Source organism: Antechinus flavipes, chromosome 4 (assembly GCF_016432865.1).
Source record: "Antechinus flavipes isolate AdamAnt ecotype Samford, QLD, Australia chromosome 4, AdamAnt_v2, whole genome shotgun sequence".
Classification (NCBI taxonomy): domain Eukaryota; kingdom Metazoa; phylum Chordata; class Mammalia; order Dasyuromorphia; family Dasyuridae; genus Antechinus; species Antechinus flavipes.
Genome location: NC_067401.1, coordinates 373,871,151 through 373,893,720, shown reverse-complemented (window position 1 = coordinate 373,893,720; position 22,570 = coordinate 373,871,151). Strand labels below are relative to the sequence as shown.

The 22,570-nt window shown below is 32.6% G+C and overlaps 2 protein-coding genes across 12 annotated transcripts in view; one reads left to right on the top strand and one right to left on the bottom strand.

Moving 5' to 3' along the window:
* Positions 1-7,510, top strand: part of VASH2 (vasohibin 2) — a 48,632-nt gene extending 41,122 nt beyond the window's left edge. For all 5 annotated transcript variants that reach the window (XR_007953703.1, XR_007953702.1, XR_007953701.1 and 2 more), the window contains one exon: positions 4,339-7,510. Coding sequence is in view for 1 of the 5 variants with exons in the window: in XM_051998410.1 (XP_051854370.1) it covers positions 4,339-4,411 (73 nt within the window). In the remaining 4 variants the exon portion in view is untranslated. The remainder of the gene's footprint in view (positions 1-4,338) is intronic.
* ANGEL2 (angel homolog 2) overlaps positions 1-22,570 on the bottom strand; it is a 45,454-nt gene that overhangs the window by 11,926 nt on the left and 10,958 nt on the right. For 5 of the 7 annotated variants that reach the window (XM_051998404.1, XM_051998402.1, XM_051998408.1 and 2 more), the window contains 8 exons: positions 21,963-22,219; positions 18,506-18,575; positions 17,825-18,243; positions 15,372-15,498; positions 14,996-15,056; positions 14,267-14,427; positions 10,600-10,732; positions 8,933-9,007 (listed from right to left, as the gene is read on the bottom strand). In XM_051998404.1, coding sequence (XP_051854364.1) covers positions 8,962-9,007; positions 10,600-10,732; positions 14,267-14,427; positions 14,996-15,056; positions 15,372-15,498; positions 17,825-18,243; positions 18,506-18,575; positions 21,963-22,219 — 1,274 coding nt within the window. In that variant the 3' untranslated portion in view covers positions 8,933-8,961. Of the gene's footprint in view, positions 1-2,688; positions 3,004-8,932; positions 10,733-14,266; positions 14,428-14,995; positions 15,057-15,371; positions 15,499-17,824; positions 18,244-18,505; positions 18,576-21,962; positions 22,220-22,570 lie in introns of those variants that run through there. The other 2 variants (XM_051998405.1, XM_051998406.1) reach the window with 2 other exon arrangements.

Genomic DNA, 22,570 nt, shown 5'->3' with positions numbered 1-22,570 from the left:
AGTGTTTTACTTAATTATTTCATTTGCCAGTGTGCTTTTTCTTTCTAGAAATATCTTGATAGAATGGCATATATAAGAATACCTGTTCAGTTGCCACTTATAACTCAGGACAAACTTTGTATCTGAAGTTTCAGAATCACAAACTTCTAGGACTGAAATAGTCCAATCCATTATTATGGTAGCAGCAGGAATGAGCTAAATGGGGAATTGGCCAAGGAGTGGCCACAACACAGTGGTTTTATTCTACTTCAGTCCAGGGTGACTGCCTTTGTGATGTCCTCTTCACCATAGCAGAATCATAACAGAAGGCAGGGCTGATAACTGTTCAACTTATGTTTAGAAATAGTTACATCCTGTCTGCTGTCTTTTCAGCCAGCCACTTTCCTCCTCTCTCCTGCTCCAAATAGCCATATTTCTAAAGCTCCCTAAAAAATTATCCATCTAGTACTACAAATACCTTAAAACTGATCAGTTTAATTTACTCTTGTCTCCAAATAAAATGAGCATAAGTAAATTAGCTTATAAGAAGAGTCAGTTCTCTCCTATTTCCCCATAAACACAAGACACAAATTTCTGATTCCACTTCTTCCTTTTAGAGGGTGAGGGTGGAGAATGGGCTTGGGAAAAGGGAATTTAGACTGATCCCTAAATATACTCTGGATCTAATGAAAGGTTCCTGGCTAAGGACAACCCCAGCTAAAATCATCATCTCAACACTTGTGATTCTTAAAAATAAATCTATTTGTAACGCTCCTAATTATATTTAAGGGAGCAATTAAAGGAGGCCTTCTCATACAATAACTTAAACTCTCAGATTTGGCCTAGCAAATTAGATGGCAAGAGTTGAAGAGCAATTTGTCTCAATTTGGGCAGTCTCACCAACTCACCAAAGTAGCAATCTTTCATAACCCAATTTCCCTGTTATCAAGAAAACTAGAGGTGCTGTAACCAGGAGAAAAAAAATTCATTCCCACCAAAGAATTTTGTGATTAATCATCACTAATATTTACTTTCACTAACAGAGATAGCATTACAAGTAGTCAAATATAAGCCATATTGCCAATATCAATTAGGCAATAGTGGGCAGTCACTATAATACAGATTCTGGGAAAGCGCCAAAAGAAAGGGACCACAACTCTTGCCTTGGGGGAGGGAGGCAGAATTTGCATCAAATCACCAGGAAAATTGGGAGACTGCTACCCTTGTGTCATACTTTGAGGGTGCCCAAAAAAAAGGCTTTCCTGTGAAGAAAAATAACTAAGCCTACCTTATTTCTTATGCTTGAAATTTTACCAATAAATTCCATTTCTTTGATTCAAAGTTACCTATGAGACAGCTACATAAAACCGTATTAAGTTAATTTGTACTGAATTATAAAATGATTACCAGACTATATCTTGACAACTGGTTTTCATTTTATTGGGGAGTGAGGAGCTCAAGAGTACTGGATGGCAGAAAGAGCTACTATTAAGAAAGGGTTGAGCTAGGTTAGACAGTGGTAGCTGAAATTCCAAATACGAATTCTACTTCACAATTGTGCTTAAGGCCAGTCCTTGGTAGAGGAAACATGGGAGTACATGAGCACTACCAAACATGACCTTCTTTTCTCTCTCTCTCTCTCATACACACACACACACACACACACACACACTCCAGAACACAAAGCAGCATGTAGCATGTACTAATGTAATGCTAAAGAAGAACATAAAGGTGCTATCATTGGCAAGTAAAGTTAACTGGGAAAAAGCCTTCATGAAGAATGTGTCTACAGGCTACCTTAGATTGCTAGGACTAGTAAAGCCAGACTTATAGGGAGGGGGTTTTCGTTTCTCTCCTTCTTCCTATAACCTCAGATTGCACTTGTTTGGCCCTGTCATCTTAAAGCTCTGCACTGTTGGCCACAAAAAGAACAGATGTTCTTTACAGATTTATTACATTTACTCAAGAAACAATTAGTAGTTCATATCCTATTGCTGGCAAATCACTAAGTTGCAAATTCCAAGCATAGGGCAGGGTTTGGCAGAAGGAAAGTTTTATCCAGAACTTTTTATCCATTTCAGGTGTCTTCACATTACTTTTAACAAACTGTAGGTAGTTTAACAGAGACAGGGTGAGGGAGAGTGAGCACTTAACAGACCAGTAATATGCCATGTGGCAGCTGGCAACACATTGGATAGGGCGCTGGGCCCTGGAGTTGGTATGATCTGAGTTCAAATCTGGCCTCAGATGCTGTCTATCTGTGTAACCTTGGGCAAATCACTTAACTTCTGTTTGCCTCAGTTTCCTCAACTAGAAAATGGGGATAATAACAGCACCCACCCCTCAGGATTGTTGTGTGGATCAAATGAGATATTTGTAAAAAGTGCTTAGCATACAGGTCCTGGCACAAAGTAGGTGCCTTTCTTTTCCCTTCCCTACTGAATGTGAAAGTTTAGCAGGAGAAGTGAACAAAATTGAGAGGTTTCTAGAGAACCCTGTGCTCAATCACAAAGAAAATCAGGCATGTGCTTAGAATTGAGACGAGGAATCATGGTTCCTGTATAGTTTAAGGTCACAAGTTTCCTTATTAAGGAAATGAATTAAGAGTAGTAATCTCAAAGGAATACCCAGACCCCCCAAATCTGACTAATTTCAATGAAAGTCAGTTGTCCTTCCTGGAATAAAATAAAGGACTTGCCAAAAATGTGCTTATTTTTGTACTAACACTAATTCAACACTGTCAATATGGTCAATGGTCATCTAATGGAGGAAGTTGGAGGATTAGAAAATACAAAAGCCATTTATATTTGATTAAGCAATGGATACATTAGAGACTTAATGGTTAAAACTAGCAGATCTCTGCTAAAAAAAAATTTACAAGTTGTTAATGTCCTATTGTTGGCAAGTCTTTTTTTTTTTTTTTTTTTTTTTTTTGTGAGGACAAGACATCTGCAACTCTTGCAAGTGTGTTACAATTTATCAAGCATTTTCACATTCACTGTCTCCATTGATCTTCTCAACAACCTGTGAGGAAGGTGAATGACAAACATATGAAGCTACTACTTGTAACATGTCAACATACAGAAATTATTACAAGATGGAAAAGTAGACAGTTGGGATGGGGCTAAATTAGGAAGATTTTTCCAGAGGGAATGCATTTTTTAGTTGCTTTGAAGGATAAGAGCAGAAATTCCCGAGTTACTCTGCCTCTTTCCCCCCCGCCCCTCCACTTTTCATTGGACAGGTAAGATTCTGTTTCTAGAAGTCCAGGCAGGAAGTGCTGAAGCCTAGCTGCTTCCCTATTTCTATTTCCATCAATAAGAAATGACATCATCCATGTTCATACCAGAGGAAACCATTCACTATAAGGAAGAATACCTTAAAAGGTATAAGTCAAGAAACTCTCTAACATCACACTTTCATTTGGGGCTTCCTTTAGCACTTGTGGAAAAAAAAAAAAAAACAGAACTAGGTTCATGTACAACAGAAATTTCTTTTCACTCTCGGGAAAATTTCAGAATATACTGAAAAAGAATTAACAGATTTCATGGAAAACTTTGTATCAGACCTTTATGTCTTTTACCAAAGAATCAGAAAGTGGGGGAAAGAGGTCTCCATATCTTTTAGTTGGACAACAGTAGGAAAACTGAGGTTTATTCTAAATACTAGAAAGGGATTGGTAAACTTTTTTAAAGAAAGGTGGCAGAACATCTAATATTCTTCAGATTTCATGAGTGTTCTCAATACTCAGTATTTAAACATTTATCATTTAGAAAGTTCCACAATGAAAAAAAATTTCTTCCAGACTGCAACATTTAAATCCATTTGTTCATCATTCTTTCTTATGAACTTATATTGTAGTGAGGTTGATGGACACATGATTTTCAAACAACAGCAAAATTCATAGCAACAATCTTTTTTTCCTTATGCTCTCAAAGACATTCACTTTTGTTCTTAAATCTAGGCAATTAACCATGTCTTAATAAGAGTATCTAATACATATACAACCTCTTTCTCTCTTTGTTGTTCCCCTAAACATCATCAGGAATACGAGATAGTTATGTTCATTTTATCAAACAAATTTGGTCATTCTATAATTTCCATGAAAACCTATTTCATTTTTAAGGTCTTTACAAGGATATGTAGCTAGGACTAAGTTTTAGCTACTGTGACTAGTCTTAGGAAAAGTAGGATTGTTAAAAGTGAAAACGTATAATGACAGTGAAAGTTTGTTGGAATGAACCCCAAATCACTGGTAGGCATTAATGGGGAGAGGGTGTAGATAAGCCTGACGGCATCAAGAACACAGTCCTTTTAGAAGATGCTGAACTACTTTTCTCCCCCTTCTTTTGTTTTTAGGCCAGCACTCCCAAATAAGAAGGTGACTGACCTCAGTACTCTGAATGAAGTAGGTTATCAAATCCGAATTTAATTAAGCCATAATGGCCAGTGGTGCTTCTGTCTGCACTTTACCCAGCACATGGCATCTTCGGGAGGATTTGCAACTCTTTTTCAAGATCCTGTGAATTGTATTTTTAAAGTCGCCCAGAAAATGTATAAAGGGGTGATATTTACTTAAAAAAAAAAAAAAACTTATCAAGTGGCAACATGAAAAAGCAAAAAAAAAATTATAATAATTGTGATTATGATAAGCCCTACCTGGAGCTGGACTAACTCCTTTACTCCTAAATGAGTGGACAACTACTTCAGTGGCGGATCCATATAGTTTTTCTCTTTTTTTAAACTAGCGCTGAATGCTGTGCTACACTGGTAACCTTAGAGACTTGTTTATGAAGTCTCTTCTCCCTTTTTTTGGTGTTTGGACAGTATTGGCACACACACAGAAGGGTTAACTCATGATCAGTATTAGCAATATTCAGCAATAACTGAAGCAGAGGTGGGTGTGGTTTTTAAAAGCATTTATATTACCTCAATACCTGGTAGATATGCAAACTTGATGGTATTTAAATTTTTCTGGTAATTGATTTGTATTATTCCCCTAATATTTATTTAATAGAGATTTCCTTGGAGTCTGAGGCACTCATCCTGCATGCCTATATTGAAATTTAAGGTATTATTATATGCACGTATTTTCTTTAAAAGCAATGGAACTCTACTGGCATTGGAAACAAATCTCCAGGACCATCCTGTCTCTCTTCCTTAAAGGCATTCCCTGACAAATAGATTTAAACAACAATAACAACAAAACACTGTTCTATTTTCTGTTCCTAACATTACAGATTCCCAGAAAAAGCTCATGTCTGGGAGCTCCTTGAGGTAGAGTTGGTGCTGTTAGAACTGTCTCTGATAGTAGCATATATTCTTAGCAGGCCAAGGCCAAAAATGAATTGATTGGTTTGAACATCTGACCTTTCTTTTCAAGTTTTATCTAATTTGGATACTGAGCAAGGCCTTGTCTCTAAAGGATTTACTGCTTTTAAATGCACAGATTTTTTTTTTCCTGTCTTATATTAAGACTACACATGGCAATATGATCCTTTGTCACCTTGCTCATAAATGCCATTCCATCTACTTACTCAAAAATAGAATGACTTTAGGAATATGATTAAAACAATCCTTTGAGGATGAAAATGAAGACATTTACTAAGTATTTATTTTCCAGCATATTGAAATCCCTAATAGTACTATCTTTATCCATCTAACTTCAACATTATCCATTAACTTCTAGCCTTAAGATTGGGATTAACTGTAATTTTTGGCTAGAGAGTGTAGTTTTTGCAGTACGTTGACTTACAGAGTACTTCTAAATAACTTGTTATAACTACATACAATATTAGTAGATAACAGCTAAAGATGAATTTTGCTGTTGTAGAGAAATTATTTTTAGTAAAAGGGTTTTTCCTCCCTCTACTTTTTCATTTGGCAAGAAGAGCAAAAAAGTAGGTAAAATGAGAACCATCTATCCTTTATCAACATAAAGTTTGATTTTGAGAAATATATTCTTTATATTCAAAATGTACATATAAGATTACTTCCAACAAATTGGAATTAATTGCAATTATTGATTGGGAGAGTAAATCACATGGCATAAGATAATCACAAAACTTATTCTTAAAAAGTCATAGCAAAATAAAACCACACATCCTTCTGAAATACCTATCAGGTCAAAGATTTTTAAATGTCACTATTCAATGCCTTTTAAAAGACAAGTTTATGAATTTAATGGCTCTCAAAATTCAGATTTTAGTAATCAGTAACTAGCTCATAAACAATACTGTATAACTGGTACCTCATGATTGCAATTTGTACATTCATCAACATCACTTGAAGATTTGTAGAATGATGAGTGTATGATTTCTAAAAAGTTGCAAGCCATTCTTCTGGAATTTATAATGAGATTTACTGTAACACTGTTATGCTGTCAACTCATATTAAGAGGGATATATGAAGCAATATCAAATTGTGACACAGCCTGTCTTTAATGACAGAAGGGGAAAAAGAAACAAGAATGTATTCTGATTCTAATATACTGATGACATGAAATCCTTCAAACTGCCAACTTGTTGAATTAGTCAATTGGTAAATTATCTCTCTCACATTCATTCCTTACTTTGGGGATTCACTACCCCAAAGTAAGGGCCAACTAGTAATGTAAATGTGTAAGTAGTACATACATTTAGAATATTCTTTAATCAGCAGTATATCTTAAATCAATATATCACTGTGATTTTCTATTGTATTCTGCTTTTTTCTAACTGAGGAAATTCAAAAATAAGTTAGATTGAATTCACAGGTTTTTCCTTTTTATGAACTACATAATGAGGCTTGAACAAAGCAAAAGTTTCAACAGCTTGAACCACCAAACCTGTATGTATTGATGTTCCCAGGTCAAAGATGAAAATCAATTTACTTTTAGAAAACATTAAATGGGTAAAAAAAAATCATGTCTTACCTCAAATTAATCAATTTTTATTTAATTGCCTACAGCCTAAGGTATAGCAAAATATCTTTTTCAAGGTTTTATAATCTTGTAAATAAAACCAATTATTAATCTAGAGAGAAATTTGTCAAACTGTATCATGGAAATACATGTATGTGTATCAGAAACCCTGATTTTAACTATGGTTTGTACTGTTTTGAGTGCACTTGATTTCGATAAGTGATATTTAGTATTTTCTATTATTCTAAAATTATGTGTATTTCACTTTTTCTAAGTCAATTATTTCTTAAAAATATAATTAATACTGGTAAATAAAGCTTTTAAATTTTAATTCAGTCTTCTTACACCTGACATTTTATAAGCTGTATATCCATGTGAAAACTTGTATTATTTTTTTTAAGTACAATCAGAATCTTGTTTATTCTCTTGGACTCTGTTCTGGCAAATGCATTTTTTAATACTTAAGAAAAATTGTGATTGTTTGAGTGAATATTTTTCTAGATAAATGAAAACTTGTATAATGGTATTTTAGGGAATACCAGACAGGTGCATGTTTCAGGTTTTGCTTTTATTATCAATTGTATGTTTCTATACAGCATGGAACTTTAATAAAAATGTCTTGGAAGTTCAGGGGTTTATTTCTTATAAAAATGTGAATTGGCTTGATTTATTTTTATCTTACATGATTCACTATCCCTTAAGCTTCATGAGAATCTCAGATATTCTGTTAATTCTCAAAACTCTTTATCATTTATTTACCTTTATCTGTCCCACCTCTTCTTTACATGCAAATTATCTTTCCAACTAAATATTCCAATAGTTCAGCTATCACTGAGCATCATATTAGATCTTAAAAGCTGAGAGGACAAGAAAGTAATAGGGTGATGGAAAAGCTGGCTAGTCTACTACATTCACAAAGTCCATACTTTCTCCACTAGTATCATCATCAACGAAGTATAAAGAGTGTAACTACAGTATCCACAGATCCCTTGAAAATCACTGACCTTTCAATTTGGGAAACAATACAGTTCAACAGGTTATCTAAGTTGTTTTAGTGGGACAGTCAACCACTAAGAATGAAGACTATTTCATATCTGTAGTTTTTTAAAAAAGAGATGATGTTCAACCATGAAGACTATATTTCACGAAGAAAAAAAGCAACAATATTTTTTTCTATTTAACTGACATTTCCTACTTCCCAGATAGATTTTTCCTCTTTTTAAATTAAAATACCATGTTAATTAACATTGATTTGGTAGATAAATAATGATTAGGAGTCTGGATTGACAGTTCAAACAATGAGCACAAATTTTTATAACTTACACTATTTTCTTATTTAATAAAACACAGCTTGTACATTGGAATACTAAGCCCTTTAAAAGTAATAATAAAAACATAAAACTTAAAAAAAAGAATGAAGGCTACTGTTAATTTTTAATTAACAAGTATAATAGCCTAATGCTAAAAGATAAAAGCCTACATATTTTCTATAAGCCATGACTTTCCTCTTCATTTAAACTGTACATTGTGTTTCACAGTATCATCTTCTTAAGGAAGCATATAAAATCAGAAATCATCTACTAGGACTTTGTTTCAGTATTATCAGGTTTTGCTTTTAGATAATGAAGACAAGGCCCAATTTCTAGGAGATGAAATGTCCATTTACCAAAAAAATCAGGATAATTAAGAAAAGTAGATAATTATTTCTTCTTAATGAGAATGTTACTGAAAACCTTTGATTTGATTCAAAAAATAGGAAATAGTTCATTCTACAAAGTGAGGATTCTAAAGTTAGGTGCGACTTTGTATCTCAACTCTGACAAAATAAAAGTATTCCATGAAAATGTCTAAAGCCACACTACTCTGAAAAACATTGAAAACTGTATATTACAACTTTAGTTAAACTTAATTTGACAGCAAAACAGTAAGAGATCTATTAAGAGGTTCTTTGTTAGTTCATTCACAAAATCCACAATCAGTGATGAATCAGATTCATTTCCATCGTTTCTTTAGCAAAACCAAAACAATATGACATTTTGATTTAATACTTACTGTATTTAGCTTGCATAATATGTAGTATCTCAACAATGCTTCGAAGTTGACAGCACAAAAGAAATGTAGAAAACCCTAGAAATGCAGTTAATATATTACTTTAAAATTACCAGAAAATTATAAACATGACCAAGTAATAGTTTGGTAAAATTTTTTTACTGAGCAAATTCTTACGTGCTACCTTTCTTTGGGTATATGTTCTAGCTTATTTTTTAAAAACTCAATAAACTAAGTGGTTTTTAAGAGTACAAACTTTTCCTCTACTGCTTTCATCTTTTGGCAAAAATACCGTATATAAAGGAAATTAATTATTAATTCATTTTTATAACAAGTACAAAATGACTAATATAAAAGTATAGCATCTTGTGATTGATATTGTTTTGTTTTACTGAAATAATTTTTTCTCCTCTTCCTTTTTCAATCTTTGTTACAAAGTATTCTTCTTTAGGTAAGGGAACATGAAAGGATATGCCTGGAAATAAAGATGATGATAAAAAAGATAACCATAAAAATAAGGCAAAGTACAGGTCCTTTGATTTAGATTTTCAAAAAGGGTGATTTTCTCTTTGATAGTCATATTTTCTATTTGAATTCAAAAGTCCTAGAAAACTATTTTCAGTATTTGTTTGATCCAACAATGTAAACAATAAACATGACTTTTAAAAAAAGCAGATGTATGGTTCATCTAAACAAAAACATTCAAGAAATTAGGAATATATAAGTAAACAATAAAATAATTTTAAAAAGCAATGAAAAATCATTAGGTCACAAAATTGTCACTATCCACAGGTCCACAAGTTTCCTCACATATCTGAGGAAGCAGCAAGAAAAAGCAATCTATTTGGTAGCTGTAATAATATCTGGTGAAGGCAGAAGCTGCAGTTCTACTGGTGAATGTTTATTAAATGTTGAGTTAGTTGAATAAAAGCAAGTTTTCCTCTTAAAGTAAGATGAAGGAATGGGCTGAAAATGACTAAGACAAAAGAAAACCTGGAACAGTTCAATTGCAGGTAAGTGGCCTAGAACTTGGATCTGTTTAATCTGAAATGTTCATTCTTTTAGGCTCATTTCTGGAACACCAAAAAGAACCAGATTTTGTATCTTTAAGGAAAAAAATCACTTCAAGTCCTTTCTAAAAAGTTGCTTAACATGCTTTGTTAGATATTTGTAAGTATAACTTCCCCGTAATTTCCAGATCTGAATTAATTACTGCTCTACAATTAGGGGAATCTCTTGATAACATTGAGAATACCTAGAAAGGTACTGGTTGTAATCTGAAAGAACACTGCTCACCAAAATCAAAGGAAAGTTATTTTGAGCTCAAAGCAAAATTTGCTTCAAGTATTCACAAATTTTTTTGACTAAAACAACTAAAGAAAATGAATTGTTTTTTAATTAGTCAATTTTACTGAAATTTACAATAAAAAGCATTTACATCTCTGAGAAAAACACCATTTTCTTATATTAGTCTGGCAAATAGTTTATAAAAAAAATATTAATGTAAAACTTTAGATCTATATTTTATAAATCACAAATTACTATAATTACTTAAGACCATGTTTGTAGAAATTATGCACACAAAATCAGCATGCAAACTGTTATTCCTTGAATGGAATAATAAGGAAGAAAACTGCATGAAAGAATAATGTCAGAGATCAAGCCTGAACTTGGCCAATAAAGGCAGATGATCTGAAGAATTATTTTCATTAGGAAGTCCATTAACAGTCCATAAGTCTTCTTCTGTAAGAAGTGACAATCTACCCAGAAGTTTCAAGCCACCAACCAAAGCAACTTCTGTTCCTACATAAGAAAAAAAAAATTGATTAGATTATATAAAATTATAAGCTAAACAACCTAGACAAGCCTTTCTTAAACATTAGTAACAGTCAGGTAAAATTTGAAATACTACCAAAACATCAGCATAATGAAATCCTCAAGGATCAATAAAACATTATTGCTGGGCAATTTTTATATGATCACAAAGTTTTTCATATAACAGGCCCTGCAAGTACTCTTTAATAGAGAGTGTTTATTCATAGAAAAATTTTTAAAAGAGGCATCTAAAATGGACAGCAATACAAATGCCATTCATTAACCTGCTATTCACAAAACCAAATTTAGTAACACAAGTCAGTGTGGAAGGCTTTTTCTTTCCTCCCGAATAGTAGGGGTTTATGTCACAATCCTTTTGCGCCATCTAGTGGCATTCTGCCCAAGTGACAAAACCCATAAAACCAAAGGAAGACAGACCTACCCAAGAAGGGACAAGTGCCAGTGCTAACCACACAATTCAACACTTGCACAGAATGACAAAGGAGAGAGAAAAAGGAAGACAAAAAACAAGAGAAATACAGAGAAATGGGCCACAGACCTTGGAAAGAACAGCTACCTATCTCTGATATAGATAGGCCTTAGAGATTTAAAATGACATGTTTTACAAAGCACTAGTTATTCTGCAGATTCACAGGGGTAGAAGGGGATTTAGAAGTTCCTTAGTCCAACTTCTTCCTACTCTTTCTCCTTCACACTCCTGAAAGTAGTTTGATATTTCTCTAGATGAAAACACTAATTTGGACAGCTCTCAACATTAGAAAATTATTCCTCATAATGAATTGAAATATGCTTCCTTCCTCACCTAATTGAGACTGCTTTCTAGAGACACAAAGAATTTAATTGCTTTTCCATATATCAGTCAAATATTTGAAAATATCTTCTCTAAGCCAAACAAATCAGGTCATATTCTTCATATGACAGGATTTAAGAACACTTTCTATTACTTAAAATCTTATTTTTCCCTAAGTATATATCAATATTCAACTTAAAATGTGGTACCTAGAACTAAACATATTACAGATGATGTTTTTGTTTGTGCTATTCAGAGTACAAAGATCTCTTCCCATATAAAATGTGATTCAAAGCTCTGATGGATCTGTCCTATCTGCTATACAGATGTCTTTCTGCTGGTACAGATTTCTAAGTTTTCTCCTTATACACAATTTATTTCCATCTATTCCCACAAATTCTTTAGAAAACACCCATAAGGTAGGCCCTCTTCTATTTCCTATCATACCTTCCCAGTACCAGTGTAACACTCAAATTGACTGTAAATTAACCACATTTAGCAGCCATACTATCTTGACAATCATCATTGTTAGTTCAATCCCCTTGTCTATCACCAGCAAAGGCCAATTCCTTCTTTCCTTCAAAACCCTTTCCTCTGTGACCTCTCCCAGGAATATTCAACCCTATCTTCCTGTAATCCCAGTCTTTTCCTCAGCTTTTCTGGACCCCTTGAATCCTCATCTTTGTTAACAAACTTCCCTTCTCCTTGAGTCTCTTCTTCTAACCCTCCATATAGCTGGTGTTTACCTAACACTGCAATATTCTAGAAAACATCTCATCCTTTCCAATTCTTTCTTGTGCTGGTGTCTCCTTCAGCCCTTATGTACCCAACTCACTGGATCAGAAGGAGAAGTTTGAATACTCTCTGCTTCTCACTATGACTTTCCTCTGACATCCTCTCTAGACAACCTCTTCTTAAAGGTTTACTGTATCTAAGTCACTTGTCCAGGCCTTTGTTAGTAGCTCACAGGAGACTCTAGGTCACTTATTCTCCCTCATGTATCAAAGATCCCAGCAGTTGACTTGTATTCTTTCTACCCCAATTTCTGCCTTCAAGCTTAGGGATTTTCAATATCCATATTGATGTCTTTTCATACACAGTGTCTTAGCAGTTCTCCCCACCATCCTCAACTCCCATACCTTACAGGCCAATTCTGCTATAATATAAACAACTAAATCTTTCCAATATTTGACTATTTCATTGCCCTATTCAAAAACCTTAGTTGGCTCCCTACTCTCTTTAGGATAAAATACAATCTTTTAAGCTTGGCATTTAAGTCAAAAATCTGGCCTTAAGTGATCTCTCCAGTTTTTTCCACATCATTCCCTATTCTTTATATACTATACATTCTAGGCAAACAAGATCGCTTGCTGTTTCCAAAACTTAGAATGTCATCTTCCATCTCCATATATTCACTCACACAAATTATCTCCTATTTCTGTTTCATTTTCATGGAGGAGAGGTATCTAAGAAATTTTCTTAGACCTGCACAGCCTTTAGTGCTCATTCCCTGCATAAATATTTTCAGAATTAAGTGCTTTCTTCATTTCCTCCTTATTTTGCATATTTGTGTTCCTCTTACCCCTTCAATAAAATGCATTTTATTTGAGCATTATGATTGTCATGTTTTTGTCCTTATATCTCAAGTAGAGTTTTACACTTACGTAAAAATACTTGTTGAAACAAATCACTACAGTGCCTAACTCACCTTTTCTAGTATTAAAAACATTTTAAATATTGTTCCATTGGGTTCAATTATACTCCATTTTTTTGCCTCTTTCCCAATCCTTGTTTTTTCAAATATGTCTCTATCCTCTAAAAAAAACTCCATAGCATTTCAAAGCTTCAAAATTTACAAACAAGATCTCATTTTATTCTCACAAAAATCCTAGAAAGTAGATGCTATTATTATCCCCATTTTACAGATAAGGAAATTGAGGCTGAGAGGTTGTATGACATGTCCAGAATTAAGCAACTCAAAAGTATCTTGGGTGGGATTTAAACTCAGGTTTTCCTGACTCCAGGTCCAGAGCACTATAAGTCAACTAACTGCCCTCATCACTTCACATATCAATATTAGTATCTTGACAATTTATAAATATCAAATATTAGTGCTTAAAGGGATACCAGATGTCTGGCCTAGCCTATTATTTTATAGACTGATTGAAGACTAGAGAGGATAAATAGCTCATCAAAGATTAAACAGCAAGCTTGTAAGAGTTAGGACTGAAGCCATAATAAATATGGACAAGATTATGAAATCTGCTCAATGAAGGTAGGATGCCTTGATATACTGAAAATCAGATTAAAATTTAACAAGTCACAGAAAAACATTATTAGTATGTCTGTATAAAAAGATTTTCTCTTCTTACCAAAAAATAAAATAAATCCTTTTCTGAGTAGAAACAACAAAAATAATATGGAAAATCAACAATGTCAAGGACAGACCCATATTTGGTTAAGTGAGAAACCAAATGATCATTTCTTTTGCAATGCTCTACAATATACCCAACCAGGATGTAATTAAATAAAAAATTTAATAGACAAGTAATATAAATGAGTAATTGTTATCAAATTTTGAAATTATTTAATTTCTAAACCCAGAACCTTTTTTCCTGACCAAGTTACTAAAAAAACAAAAACAAAACCCAAAAAACTAAGCATTGTGCTTTTTCAGTGAAAACATTAGTAATTATACATTTTTTTTTTACCTTGTGTGTTAATAGTTTCCTTTTCTGTAGAATAGAAAATGTAATCCACTGTTACAGCATTTTTTGAATGACAAGTTGTTACTTCTGGAATTCCAGTGTTGGGAAAGTAATGTGAATATACAGATGACAAGCTAAAATGGTGATGCAAGTTTGAAGATAATCTAAATTTAAAAAAAAAAAATTGTGTCCAACCTGTTTTATGTTAATCATATTCCTATTTAAATTGATATTTACTTAACTGCTAGAATTGAGAATATATATCTCTAAACCTTAAGCACCTAACAACCCTTCAATTCAGTAAATAAATTATCTTCAGATACACCCAATTCCCACTGATAACAACAAAAGAATATATGCTTACAAATAATTATTAACTGAAATCTAATTTCTTTTTCTCTGTGAGGCAAATGGGGATAAATGACTTGCCCAAGGTCACACAGCTTGTAAGTGTCCATCTAACTGCCTCTATAGCTTATTTCTAATCAAAATATATTCAGTAGTCAGTTCCAGTTTTAGGATGTTAAATCAACTTTAGTTATTATTTAAACATGGCAAGTAAATGGTAGTGAATTTCAACAAACATCTCTCCTTGTTCAATTTTATCCATAAACAAGAGAAGTTTTAAGTGGTAAGATTAAAAATAAAAGAAAGCGTATTTTAACACTAGTAATCCCATGCCTTCAGAGAAAGAGAAATCAAATAAATTGGTTGTTGTTTTTCAGAACTCACTTTTTAGCTGCCACTAGGACTTCTGTTTTTTCCAACTGTTTTTGTGTCACATCATCCTCTTCTATAAGAACAAGAGAAACATTAAAACATGACTGTGTTAATTTAAGTGTTTTTCATACTTTTCTCTAGCATATTTAAGTGATATTTAAGATAGATGTTATCTGTTTTATTCAAGGAGATATATATTAGTGATGCTAAAAAAAAAAGGTTAATAAATAGCAATAAAATACAAACATAACCAAAATCACATGTAATTTTATTATAGCAGTTCAAGTCTTTATTGTTAAACACAATTTAGAAATCTCTAAAAAGAGAAAAATATGTTTCTGTATTTTCCCTCAAACACAAAGAAGGCCTAATGGATTGTCAAACTTACCTGCCTTTTCTACTCTTGTTACCTGTGGTATCTCATAAACACAATTCTGTGAAATACCCAAACTTGGAGGCCATATTGGAATAGATAAAATTCTTTGTCCACGAGGAGACTGTTCCTGACCAGAAACCTAAAACAAAATTCCAATAAACTATTAATACGTCAATAAAGATCTGAGGCTCCAACAGTGTAGGTACGCCTTCCACCAATGGAGATGGCAACCTCCATTCCCTATACCTTAGTAAATAGTAAATATTTCATGTACTTGTATGAACAAAAAATTTCATCAATTGTTGGCCAATATCCTGGTGATAAGCCTCTTTAAATTTAGCTAGGCTATTCTATGACAGATATACAATCTATCACCAAATCCACAATGAAAACTTAAATGGCTCAGACCTGACAAAATTTTAGCTCAGCAGGCAGAGCTTTTGAGAACCATGGATAATCAAATCAAGTTGAAGCATAAAGTCTTTAAAAATTTGGTGAAGATTCACAAATGATTTTTTTAATTGCAAAGAAAATGCTATATAAACAAAGAATGTTAACATGAAATTCAATCTCAAAATGGGAAAAATAACCCTTATTAGACAACCTGTGAAATTTAACATCTCAAAACTTTATCTGCTTAAAATTAGAAACAATTTAAATTGTTTACATTTAGAAAATCATTATTTTCTTTTATCTTATATTAAAATATGAGAATGATTTTTTTGAAAAAAGATATAAACACTGTGGTTTTGTTTATACAATGCCTTTTCTTTTTCTACATTCTAGTTCCCATTCCTAATTCTGGAGGATTTACTCAGTTAATTTGCCATCGCTCAAAATGTATACCACTTACAAGAGTTTTTTGAGGAGTTAAAAATGTTCCTTTTTGCTTACTTCTCAATCTTTGTAGTATGGTTTCCAATTTCATCACTCAGATGAGATGGCTCTCTTCCAAGTTACCAAGGTCCTTTTACTTGTTTTATTTGGTAAGACTTTTTTCAATTGTAATGCTCTGACCTCTCTTCAATATTTGTCACTACTTTCTGCTCTTTTTTTCAAGTCTATTCTGATAGAAAACTATCTATAGCCCACTCTCAAAGGAAGTGGAAAATGATCTATGGGAGGGCAGATTAAGAAAGGCAATGGTTACAAGTAATTTTGAGGATAAAGGAAAAAAAAAGAGAGAAAAAAAAACAGGAGAAAATAGGATGAAGGGAAATACATAGTGATCATAACTATAAGTGGAACTCCCCATGAAGCAGAAGCAGATGGCAGAATGGATTAAAAATCAGAATGCAACAAATATTGTCTGTAAGTGACACACCTGAAACAGAAAGATATCCATACAGTCAAAATAAAGGTTTGGAGTAGAAACTAATATGTTTCACCTGAAGTTTACAACGACAACAACAAAAAGAAGGGGTAGCAATCATGATCTCAAACAAAGCAAAGGTAAAAATAAGAGAATTGGAAAAAAATACATTGTGTTAAGAGGTATCATAGACAAGCATATAAAAATGTTTATAGCTGGTTTCTCTGATAAAGCTCCATTTCTTAAATATATTTCAAATTTGTAAAATTAAGAGCTACTCAACAAGGGCTATAAATAGGTAGTTTTCAGAGGAAGTGAACATTATCTATAGTCAAATGAAAGAATGTTCTAAATCAATACTCTTTAAAGAAATGCAAATTAAAATGGCTCTGAGGTATCACATCATATGTATCAGAAATGACAAATATTGGGGGATGAGGAGAGAAAAGGTACACTAATAAGCTATTGAAGGAATGAATGGTCCAACCATTCTAGAGAACAATTTGGAACCCAAAGGGCTATAAAACTATGTATAGCCTTTCAACCAGCAATGCAACTGGTGGATCAACATCCCAAAGAGATGGAACATAATGAAAAATATTCAAAATTACGTATAACAGCTTTTTTTGTGGTGGTAAAGAATTGGGGAATGGCTGAATAAATTGTGGCATATGATTATGACGGGATATTATAGTGCTATGGAAAATGATGAGAGGTTGATTTCAGAAAAACAAAGCAAGAAAGATATGAACTGATGCAAAGTAAGAAGAATCAGGTGATCATGATATGTAGTAACAGCAATATTGAAATGATGATCAACTATGAAAGATTGATCAATACAATGATCCAAGACAATTTCAAAAGACTCATGATGAAAAAATGTTACCCACTTTCAGAGAGAAAAGCAATAAATTCTGAATACAAATTAAAGTACCATTTTCTCATTTTCTTTTTCTTTTTTTGTCTGGAAATATAGCTAATATAGGAATATGTTTTGCATAATTTCACATGTATAGTTACTATCATATTATTTGTGTGGAAGGGGATAGAGGAAAGAGAGACACTCTAGGACTCAAAATTTAAAAAGAAAAGAATGCTCAAAATAAAAATTTTTTACTAAAAAATATAGTTAGCAAAAAAATAGAGTACTTACTTTTCCTATGGCAAGTCCTTCATAATTCAATTTTCCCTCCTTTATAAAACTGTAGAGTGGGGAGCCAGGAACTGAATTAAAGTCACCACAAATAATTATGGGGCAGACAGTGCCATCATTCTGATGGGCAACACTGGAAATCTCTGCCAGTAGCATAGCCAGTTGAGTCAATTTAATATCCCCTCGCCTTGGATTATATAATAGATGTGTATTAGCCACACAAATAGGAGAGACAGTACAATGAAATTTGGGCTGCAGGAGTAATACCAGTCCAACATTGTCTCTGTCCAATAAGGGTATATCACGACGGTAAAATTCCACAGGGTTTGCAGATAATAGTGTAAATTTGGAACATTTGAAGCAAATAGCACAGCCATCAGGTTTCCTTCCTGTCCTCATTTTATATTCACAATGATATCCTATGAAGAATAAAGTTAAATTAGTAATCATATAAGTAATATTGTGTTACTCCACTATTTTTTAAGATTAATGTAGACCTTTCAAATTGAAAAGTGGAAATCAATATAACATTGCCTTCTTGATATACTTAATACTTCAAATATCTCTTAAATAAATGGTACCATAGTTTTGCAAAATTAGTTTTTTACCCAATTCTGATTGCCATGATTTAATATTTCTAAATTGTTCAAAATATAAATTTAGCTTAACATTATACCATACCTAATGATTCCAAATTTGGCTTAATTTCTTTTCTATAATGATCTTCTTGTACTTCTTGTAAACACAGAATCTGGAAGAAAAATAAAACAAAGTAACATGTAAATTCAGCACAATAGGAAAGATTCAGAAAGAAAATTTTCTATTCCTTTAAATAATTAAAAATAAATTTCCAATTTTTTTTTAGATTTACAATCAATTTTATTTCCATTTCCTAATAATTCCTTCCCTTCCTCTCTAGCTCTTATCCACTGAACTGTCAAGAAAAATTAAAAAAATAAAAATTACAAATTTCTATAGACATGCAGAACAAATTTCCACATTAGCCATGTTCCCAGAAAAAAAAAAAAGCTTTAATTTGCACTGTGGGCACATCAGTTTTCATTCTGCAGGAAGATAGCATGTTTTATCATCAGTCCTTTGGAACTGTATTTGATTATGTTGATCAGTGTTATGACGAAGTTGATAAACTTTACAATATTGCTGTTACTGATAAATTGTTCTCCTGTTTTGACTTCATATAACTCTTCCCAGGTCTCTATGAAATTATCTTACTTAATTTCTTATATCACAATTGTATTCCATCACAATCCTATACAGAACTTGTTCTGCCATTCCCCGCAATTAATGGGCATCTCCTCAATTTCTAATTCTTTACTGCCATAAAAAGAGCTGTTATACTCTTGTACACACAGATTTTTTCCTCTTTCTTTGATCTCTTTGGAGTATGGACCTAGTAGCAGCATTGATATGTACACTTTAATAGTTTTTTGGGCACAGTTCCAAATTGTTTCCCAGAATGGTTGGATTAGTTCACAGCTCCATGAACAGTGCATTATTATACCTATTTTCTCACATGCCTTCTAGCATTTATCTTCCTTTTTGTCATTTTAGCTAATCTGAATGGGTGCAAGGTGTTACCTCAGTTGTTTTAATTCATATTTTTCAAGTTAAAGCATTTTTTCATATTGTCATTGATAGCTTTTATTTCTTCCTCCCAAAATTGTCAATTCATACCCTTTAAGCATTAAACATTTGGGGACTAGCTCTTATTCTTGGAAATTTGACTCAACTGAGTCAAATATATTTTACAAATGAGACCTTAATCAGAGAACTGAATTGTTTTGATGACTCCAGCTTTGTAAGTATAGTTTGAGACCTAGGGCTGCTAATTCCTCTTTCTTTTCTTTTCTTTCTTTCTTTTTTTTTTTTTTTAACTTTTTTCCCTGATATTCCTGATCCCTTTCTTCTTCAGATGAATTTTATGATAATTTTTTCTAGCTCTATAAATGATCAGATAATCTGATTGGTGCGGCACTGAAAAGGTATTAATTTAGATAGTATTGTTATTTTTATTATATACTCATGAACAATTAATATTTATCCAATTACTTAAAAATGTCTTTATTTGTGGGAAATGTTTTGTAATTGGGTTTACATAGCTTTCTCCCTGGGCAAGAAGACTCTTTTGTAATTGTACATATTTTAAATGTAACTTTTCATTTTATTTTTGTTGGGTTTTATTTGTAATATACAAAAATGCCAATTTATGTGTGTGAATATTTCTAGTACAATATTGCATAGTAATACAGATAATGGACATCCTTGTTTTGTGTCTTAATTTCCAGAAAGAACTTATCTCTATTATAGATAATGGTTGCTTTATTTTAAGATACTACTACTTAAAATCTTAAGGAAAGCTCCATTTATTCTTGTCATTTCTAGTATTTGAATTGTTTTTGTTCTTTTTTTTTTTTTTTAACAGGAATGGGTATTACAATCTGTCAAAAAGGTTTTTTTGCAGCTATTGATTTATGAATAATCATCATTATGATTATAGTTTTCTTAATATTGAACCAGTCCTATATTTCTGGTATAAATCCAGCTTGGTATGATTTTTATAATATATTGTGATAATTTCCTTGCTAGTCTTTTTTTTTTTTAATCTTGCTTCACTATTCATTAAGGAAACTGGTCAACAGTTTTATTTCTCTGCTTTGCCTCTCTCTGGTATAAGTATTAAGCCCAAATTTGTGTCATAAAAATAATTTGGAAGAATTCTTTACTATTTTTTTTAAATACTTTTTTTGTAGTATTAGAATTGTTCTTTACATGTTTGACAGAAATCACTTGCTAATTCACTTGGTTCTATGGTTTTTAAAGAGTTCATTTATGGCTAATTCAATTTATTTTTATACCACAGAGCCATTTAAACATCCTATTCCTATTCTAGAATCTGGGAGATTTATATTTATGTAAATATTAATTCATTTCTTTAAATTATCAGTTTACAATTATGTTCCAATGGCTTTTACCTTTTCCATCATATTAGAAGCTAATAAGACTTCAGGTTTAGATGTTAATAGGGTCTTTTTTGGGGGAGGTCAGTGTCTGAAAAGTCATAAAATTTAAGATCATATGAAACAAAAAACAGACTTATATGATCCACTCACTATTAAAAATTAACACTTAAGAAAGAAAATGCTTTGGTTTTTAAAAGATGAGAATTAATTTTTTTAATAAAATATTTTAATTATTAATGAGCATGCCCTAAATCTCAAAAAATAAAATTCTTATCATTGCTAGTTCATATTATGGCAAAATCTTTAAGAGCAAATTAACTGTACATAATTAACTCTACATAAAAACTGTAATTATAGCTCTCCACTGATTGTTTTTGGCTTTCAAAATATTTTGTTTTTTAATCCTCTGTTTGGTTTTCAAAATCCTTCATAACTTGGCTCTTCCTACCTTTCCAATCTTCTTACACTTTACTCCCCTTCCCAAAATTTGTGATCCAGTGACACCAGCCTTCTTTCTATTCCTTGAACAGAGCACCACATCTCCTACGTCCAGGCATTTTCATTGGTTGTTTTCTATGCCTGGAATGTTTTCCCGCCTCTACCTCCTAACTTCCCTGGCTTCTTCCAAGTATCAACCAAAGTCTCATCTTCAACAAAAAGCCTTTTCTCTGAGATTAATTCTAATGTATTTTGCATATATCTTGTTGCACACCCCTCTCCCCCCATACTGGACTGTGTCCTTGACAACATAAACTGTTTTTTGCTTTTCTTTATATTTCTGATGATTAGGCATAGTACCTGGTACGTAAAAAACACTTATTAAATGCTGATTAATGTATGATTGAATATATGTGCTCGGTACCTCTTCACATTTTTTTAAATTGCTCCCTCTTAAAAATGTCCTTTCATTTTTTGAGTATACATATTTGAAAAGCTCCTCTGGAAAAAGTATGTGGCAAAATATGCCAATATATGATTAATACCTTTCTGCAAGTCTTGTACTTTTAAAAAGAATCAGTTTTATAAACATTATTAAACTTCTTTTCCCACTCTAAGAACCAAATGATTATTTATGGGCAAAACAATTTAATTATTTATAAAGTTTAGAATTCGAATTTTTCTTCTATGAGGCATGCTCAATGATTTTGAACACTTACATCTGCATCCATGTGTTTAATTTCTCTTAGGATATTAGGAAATCTAAAGCCCCAGATCAAGACTGGCTTTCGGCAGTGTCTATAGAGATATGAGTTATCTTCCAATAAATCCTGTGAAAGGATATTATAGGACATGACTGAAAACTCAAATTTTTCCTTCTCATCTTTACATTTTTGGTCAACATGTTTATCTCCTAGGATCTTCATGTTTTCTTTATTATGTTGACAGAGGTATTCCCAATGCCGCTTTATCACGCCTGTCAAAATACAGCAGACAGAATATAAAGAATTAATCTTAAAAGCATAAACACCCTCTCCCCAAATTTCCTCAAGACAAGATCCCAAGTGATTTCATGCCAGAATGACCCCCGGGCCTGAGAGTCTGGGAGAAATATGAGGGAAGAGAGGGCATAGAAGAAACCATTGAGGCAATAGCTGTTTACTAAGCTAAAGCAGTGAATAATAAAGCAGAAGAAAGGCAATCAGGGCACACCAATGCAAAAGTCAAGTGATGTGGCATGGCTACAGGTTGCTGGCTTAACACCCACGGGGGCAGATCGAACTGGCATGAAGCAAACAGAAATGTGGCAACTTATGGTCACTAAAGT